The 7,590-nt window shown below is 33.9% G+C and overlaps 1 protein-coding gene across 1 annotated transcript in view; it reads left to right on the top strand.

The window, feature by feature from the left end:
* Positions 1 to 4,672: 4,672 nt before the first annotated feature.
* Positions 4,673 to 7,590, top strand: part of LOC148301784 (uncharacterized) — a 72,342-nt gene continuing 69,424 nt past the window's right edge. The window contains exon 1 of the mRNA XM_088272709.1: positions 4,673 to 5,125. Coding sequence (XP_088128835.1) covers positions 4,673 to 5,125 — 453 coding nt within the window. The remainder of the gene's footprint in view (positions 5,126 to 7,590) is intronic.

Raw genomic sequence — 7,590 nt, 5'->3', positions numbered from 1 at the left:
ATCCTTATTTAACAACCTAACATTACCTTAACCTAAAACTTTTTGGTAACTTAATTTGTAATCTTATCACTTAACGTTCATGTTGTGTTCAACTAAGTTATTACCTTACCTAAACTTATCTTACCTAACCAAACCAAACCTATCACTTTAAAAATTTGATTGATGATTATGATCATGTTATAAACGACTTGTTATAATCTAACCTAACCTAACCTAACCTAACCTTACCTTATCTTTTTTGTAGATTTTTTATCTACATATATTGCATATATTTATCAAAAAGAACAATTATAAACATATTTAAAATATATTTTACAGCGACCCACCAAGCCATCTTGTGTGTCTTGTTGGTGGAGTTCTTTTATTTATGTTTTATTATTGTTTTTGTCTATTTTAGCCTAATTCACACAAAAAAGGGGAAAAAAATTAAAATCTCACCTAATTAAACTCAACCTTAAACTTTTTAGTAACTATTGATAATTCGAGTGGAATATAAAACCTATGCACTTTGAATAGAAACATGTTATTTTCATTTTTATCTTTTTTGCATTAAAACGTTTATTTTTTGGTAAAAACAATGTCTTTTTTAATGCAGCTAAAAATTTTAATGTTACTAATTTCAAATACATAACTAATCACTATCATAAATATTTTGAATTAAAAAAAATTCACCATACTTTAACTTACAAGCAGATTAAGTCGGATATCAGTTGGATATTATGATTTTTATTTTAACCAATTAGTATTTTTATTGAGGAACAGAAGTAAAAAGTGCACGTACGTGACAATATGTCAAAATGTTTAAATGCAAAAAGATAGAATTTTAAAAAATAAACTTAATTTTATATTTTTTTTTATTCATACTATGAATAAAATTAAAGGAATATTTCTATGTATTATAAATTAAAATCAATTGAGTAATATTTTGTGATTTTTTTGTTTGTCAATATATTTATTACTTACAAAGTTATACACCTCTTTGTGCAACGTGGCAATTTAAAGAAATACCCTTTGCATTATTCGGTGGAAAAATTTTGCACAATACCTGATTAAGGGTAGAATTTTGTATTTAAGGGTGACGTCAAATATCAGCTTTAATATCGTGAAAGGGAATTTACAAAGCGTGACATGTAGAATTACTGTCAACATGAAATACAAGTTTATTTCAGGTTTATTTTGAAATTATTCAAAACTGCTCTTTTGCGGTTCTCGTCTTGAAGTTTAATATTATTTTGCACCTTAGAAACCACGGTGAATATATTCATGTCTAGTTTTATTGGAATGAAAAATGTGAATTTTCGCTGTCTGCAAAAAATTCATTGAAATGTTTAAAATATCTGAAGATAATGTTTGTGTTTATGTTATTTTATATTTTCTCATTTGTTATTTCTATTTTTTTTTTTATTTCCTCATTTCTTTATAATAATAATAATAATTTAGATAATTTGTTTAGTGCCATTTTCGTGAAATAATACCTCAAGGGCGCTTATAAAGACATGGATAGTAATAATAATAATAGGATGATGATGATATTGATATACAATAATTAATGGATTCAAACGTCGTCAATCGGTCTCGGGCCGTCGAGTCTGGAGCGGGGAAAAGATGAGCCGAAGAATTGAAACGCCTTCCTCTTGATCCCATGGGCTGGAAAATGGCCAAGGTGTTGGGCAGGACGCCTTCGAGCCTTTGAGCGATGGTCGTCACGCTGGAGGGCAACTTGTTAAGCTCCTCGTCATTGTGGATGGCCAACTTCCAACTTCCAGACTAGCACGGTTCAAACGGAACTTCACATTTATCCTCTTTTGCCGCCCATCCGTTATCCGACATGATTGTTTTGTCTCTGAGGTTTTCCGCTTTCGCTTTTATACGAATGGGAGCTGGCGTAATTGAGGTTCGATTTCATAAAATTTAACCGTTTAAGCACATGCTCTAGGATCGTTATTGTCTTTGCTTTTATTGACTTTCTTTATTTTTAATATGCTTCTTACTTTATGTTTTTCTCATTTATATATTTTATATGCCGTTTTTATATTTTGCCATGTATAAGTTGTGGTTATTTAAAAAAATCTTTTTTGTTACTTCATTATTTGTGTCCCAGTCTTGTTAACCTTGATTCCATGTCCCAAAATGAGAAATAGAAATAACTCAAAGGGAAAATTATATGTTTGTATGACTACTCAATACAACGAGTATAAGTCTATTAAATAAACAATGTCCGTTTTGATAGTGTGTTGGTTAGCACGTTTGGGTAGCGTGCTAGATTCCAAGTCCCGGGTCCCAGGGAGCCAAACAAAACTATAAGTTGATAATTCAGCATAGATGAAAAAAAAGGAAGATTGGGCTTTGACAGAGCTTAGTACTTCAGTTGTTTTTTCCTTAAAAGTTTGTAAGGAGAGGCTTTATTAAAAATATATAATATATCTTGTAATTAACTCGTGCTTTCATTTTTAAGTTCGCGGTGGCATTTATGGTTGATTTAAGTAATATTTTTTATTTAGCAGAGACTTTTTATTTTAAATGTATGCAATATTATTCTCGAATCAGTTCAGATACAAAGACATGCCTAAAAACATGCTTTTCAAATTTAATTATCCTTATTTGACCAGTTATTTTATTTGCAACATTAATTCTTGTGAAGTCATATTACAAATGCATCTGTTCAGATTACCCATCAATCAAGGATTGTTTTTTTTTACGTTATAGCTATTGTTTAAATACTGTTAACAAAAACTTCATAATCACATTTCATTACAAGACAAAATATCTTGGAATCGCTAGAAGCAATATTCGATTAAAACTATACTTTCCCATAAAATGTCGAGTCAAGCAAATCGAGGCGAACGAATAAAGTAACAGAAACTTTAAAAATAAAACAGGGGCATGCTTTTGTCTAACGAAACTTTACCCTTTTCCAAAATTTCACATATTATGTTATATCCACTTTGTTTTTATTATTTGCGACCGAAGTTTCTTTCTGAAGTGCCTTAATCCGTGGATTTTTATTTATTTAGCTTTTACAGACTTGTGCGATAATTTTCGTTGGTAGAGCAGACATGGGGGCTAAGTAATATTTTTTAAAAAAATTAAAATTATTATAATCCTTATATGTGAGCAAGGAGCATTTTTTCTTAAATAATAGCTACAGTCACAATACCTACACAATCACACAAACGTAAAAATAGCATTTAAAATAACACATTGTATGAAAGTCACAAGATAAACACAGACACATTTCATACATCATTTGCTTAAAGGAACTTTAATGAGATGAAAAAGTTTTTGTGACCTGAATTTTTTTAAACAAATTGTGTAAACTTAATTAAATGTTATTTTTAAAATGCGTCTGATAAGAATGCACCCTTAGAAACAAAAATAATAAAATGGCAACTTCCTTGCAAAGCTGGGAAATTTTCCCCAAAGTGTCTGGACCACAACTTGATGTTTTGAAGCTAAGGGTTGCTCGAGATTAAGTTAATTTATTACTTTAAGGAGATTACAGATACTTAGTTACTTTATTTTCGAGTTGAGATTTACTTCGCCAGCCATAATTTCTTCCCCGGACTAACAATTGCAAAACAAAACAGAAAGATTTATTATTCAAAAATTACTAATTATTTTTCTTTGTTAGAGTAAAGGAACAAATGATAAATATTGTTTTAATAAAATAAAGCTCAAACTTTATTTTAATCTCTTTTACTTTTTGTAATTTTTTAACCGGTTTCGTGAAGCATTTTTTCATATTCAGGGATGGACATGTTTATACATATTCATCCCTGAAGATGACAAGGTGCTTGTCGAAATCGAATGGTAAAAAATATCAAAGATAAAAGTTATTTAAAAAAGATATTTTGAATTTTATTTTATAAGATTTAAGAAAATTTGCAACAAAGTAATATCGAAAAAGCATTTATCAAATGATAAATAAATTGTTTTGATTTTAGTGAAATGAAAAAAAATGTTTTTTTACCACTTGAGTTTATTTTATGACGACTAATTGCGGAAGCTATGCTTCCATCTTCAGGTCTAAATGTAAATTTATTTTAGTGTGTCAAAATTTTGTAATAAATTTTTTGATTTCCTTCTGAAGTCATTCAAATTAAGATTTTTATTGATGCTTTAATAAAGATGATGAAATTTTAGACTAAGCTTTACAAACGGTATTTGATAACGGTTGTAAATGCATCGAAACACGTGTCTCAAAAGATTTACAGATTTAGTCATATTTACGAAATAAAATTTGATTAAAAGAAGGAAGAAGAAGTCTTTGAAGATGGAAAGGTGGATGCCTATCTATTTAAAGGGTTGAAAACCTGTCATGTGCTGGTTTAGGTTAGGTTAGGTTAGATGATCAAGTAATATACAATATATATATATATATATATATATATATATATATATATATATATATATATATATATATATATATATATATATATATATGAGTCGCTCACTGACCGCCGAAGGGAACAGTCGCGTGCCGATACGCTCCGGGTTTCACCCGCGTTACGATTAGTACGGGTTTTACCCGTCATTACAGTGCTCTGTGTTTCCTGGAAGTGTTTCGTTTTCGGTTTTAGTGACAGGGTATTACCCAGTGGTGTTTGTGTGTGTGCTGTGACTCAATTAGTATGTAGTATATAATAGTTAGTAAGTTGTGGAATGCGGGAAAATGCCCATAAATGGCCACGTTGAGGTTCGCCACCCAGCTGGCCTCTTTTCCCGTGGAGGCGCAAAGAAGAGGATAGCGCATGAATGCAGGATTGCGACGTGGAATGTAAGAGGACGTATGGATGAAAAAATGAATGAACTGTGTGATGTAATGGAAAGTAAGTGTTTGGATTTGTTATGTGTGACTGAAAGCTGGAAAAAAGGTAGTGGATCGATGGAACGTGACGGCACTTTGATTCTCTGGTCTGGACTCCCGGAGTCAGATAGAGCTTGTCGGGGCGTCGCCGCGTTTCTATCACCCAGGATGGTAGAATGTATGAAAGAGTATGTGTTCGTCAACGCAAGACTCATGTTTGTCAGATTCAAAGTCGGGTTAACAAAGCTACTTGTTTTAATAGGATATGCCCCCGTCAACTCCGACAGCGAGTCTGAGAAGGATGAGTTTTGGTTGAATGTAATGAGTGTGATGAATGGAAAAATGAATAATGAAAAGGTAATTCTGGCCGGTGATTTGAATGGCTGGGTTGGTACAAGGAGAGACGGTTTTGAATCAGCGCTCGGTTTGTATGGAGATGCGAGAGTGAACGATAATGGGAAGAGATTGCTAGAGGTATGTCTGGAATGGAATCTCTTTGTGTCAAATACTTTTTTTGCACACAAGGGAATCCATCAATATACTTGGGAGAGATGTGATGAAAGGTCTATTATCGATTATGTCGTCATTGACTCTAGATTGAGATCCGCCACAGTAGACACAAGAGTGTTCAGGGGGGCCGAAATGGAAACAGATCACTTTTTGGTAGTTTCAAGAGTGATTCTGTTCCAAGGGTGGAGGGCCAAAACGAACAAGGTGGCGGCTCCTTCTAGAGTCAAAGTAGAAAAGCTACAGAATGATGACATAAGAGTTAAGTTTGAAACAGACGTATGCAACAGGTTGATTGCGGAAGATGTAAATGAACTTAGTATAAATGAAATGTGGGAACATCTGAAAGGTAGTGTGTGTGAATCCGCAAAAGTAGTGTGTGGTACAGCGGTACAAGGAAGGAAAAAAGGCGATGCGTGGTGGGATGATGATGTTAAGGATTTAGTGAAAGAGAAGAAGAATGCGTGGTTAAAGTGTTTGGCAGTGAGGAATAAAAGCTCCGCTGAGTATGAATCGGTTAAAAAAGTATACAAGGATTGTAAAATGAAAGTTAAGCAAGGGGTGAGTGAACGAAAACGTTTGTTGAGGAAGGATGAAGGAGTAAAAATGACAAAAAATTTCCAAGAAAATATAAAAATTTTCTGGAAAGAAGTCAAAAACTCCCGAAGTCTAAGCTTGAATGTATGTACGAAATCGATTGCAGCGAAAGACGGAAAAATGGTGACGAATGAAAAAGATATAAAAGAGAGATGGAAAGAGTATTTCGAGGAGGTGTATGAAACACATACGATTAATAACGTTAGTGACGTAAGTACATTTCCCCGAATACGTGTGAATGATGTTTCAAGAGAGATAAGTATGGAAGAAATTAAGAATGCCACTAAGTCTTTGAAAAATGGAAAGGCTCTAGGATTCGACAATTTTGCCGCAGAATACGTCAAGAATGGTGGCGAAATAGTTCTCACATGGTTGCATAGGCTCTTTAACCGTTGTCTGGAGGAGAGTTATACTCCGGTGGATTGGAGAAGGGCAGTTATAATGCCTCTCTACAAGGGTAAAGGTTCTAGGGTGGAATGTGGGAACTATAGAGCAATTAGTCTATTGAGTGCTGTTGGCAAGATGTATGGTCGAATCCTTATTGAAAGAGTGAGAACCATAACAAAGGACAAAGTGTGGGATGTCCAGAGTGGATTTATGAATGGGAGAGGATGTACGGATCAAATTTTTGCCTTGCGCAACATCACTGAAAAGTTTTTGGCCAAAAACCAAAAGCTTTTCTGTGCTTTTGTGGATTTGCAGAAAGCGTATGACCGAGTTGATAGAACGAAGCTATGGAAGGTGTTATCTGAGTATGGGGTAAGCAGTAAACTTATCCAAGGCATAGCATCCTTGTACGAGGATAGCACTGCATGTATAAGGGTAAGTGGTTCATTTTCATCCTGGCTTAGCATCTCTAAAGGTGTTAAGCAGGGATGTGTAATGTCACCGTGGCTGTTTAACCTATACATGGATAATTGCATGAAAGAACTGAAAGATTTAAATGTTGGAGCCAGAATGAATAATTTGACTGTCTGTTGCCTTTTGTATGCTGACGATGCTGTTCTTCTTGCCGATAGCAGAGAAGACCTGCAGGCGTTGGTGACAAAAGTGTATAATGTGTGCAAGGAAAGTGACTTATTGATGAATGTTAGCAAATCTAAGATTATGGTTTTTGAAAGAGAAGAATGCAGATCTGAATGTGAAATATTGGTAAACGGAGAGATTCTGGAACAGGTAGATGATTTCGTGTATTTAGGTAGTATGTTTTCTAGGGATGGAAAGATTGATAAAGATATAGAAAGGAGAGTGAATGCTGGGAACAAAGTGAACGGTGCACTGAAATCAGTTATAGCAAATAAAAACCTATCAGCGGAAGCTAAACTGGCAGTGCACAACGGAGTACTGGTTCCAACTCTAATGTATGGAAGTGAAACATGGAGTTGGCAAAAGAAGGATGAAAGTAGACTGAATGCAGTCGAAATGCGATCTCTCAGAAGAATGTGTAACAAAACGATGTATGATAGATGTGCGAATAGTGAAATAAGGAAAGAATGCAAAGCTGAGATAAGCATTATCGATAAAATTAAGAAAGGTGTGTTGAGATGGTTTGGACATGTAGAACGAATGAGTGAGGAAAGAATGGTAAAACAAATTTATGAGGCGAATGTTAGCGGGAAAAGAAGCAGAGGAAGACCGAGAAAAACATGGCACGATCAGGTATGCCAAATACTTGAAAG

The sequence above is a fragment of the Brachycentrus maculatus genome, unplaced genomic scaffold, assembly GCF_059751285.1.
Source record: "Brachycentrus maculatus isolate JH-2025_06_01 unplaced genomic scaffold, ASM5975128v1 h1tg000517l, whole genome shotgun sequence".
In the NCBI taxonomy this organism is placed as follows: domain Eukaryota; kingdom Metazoa; phylum Arthropoda; class Insecta; order Trichoptera; family Brachycentridae; genus Brachycentrus; species Brachycentrus maculatus.
The sequence above is the reverse complement of the archived record's forward strand: the minus strand, read 5'-3'. Positions and strand labels throughout refer to the sequence as shown.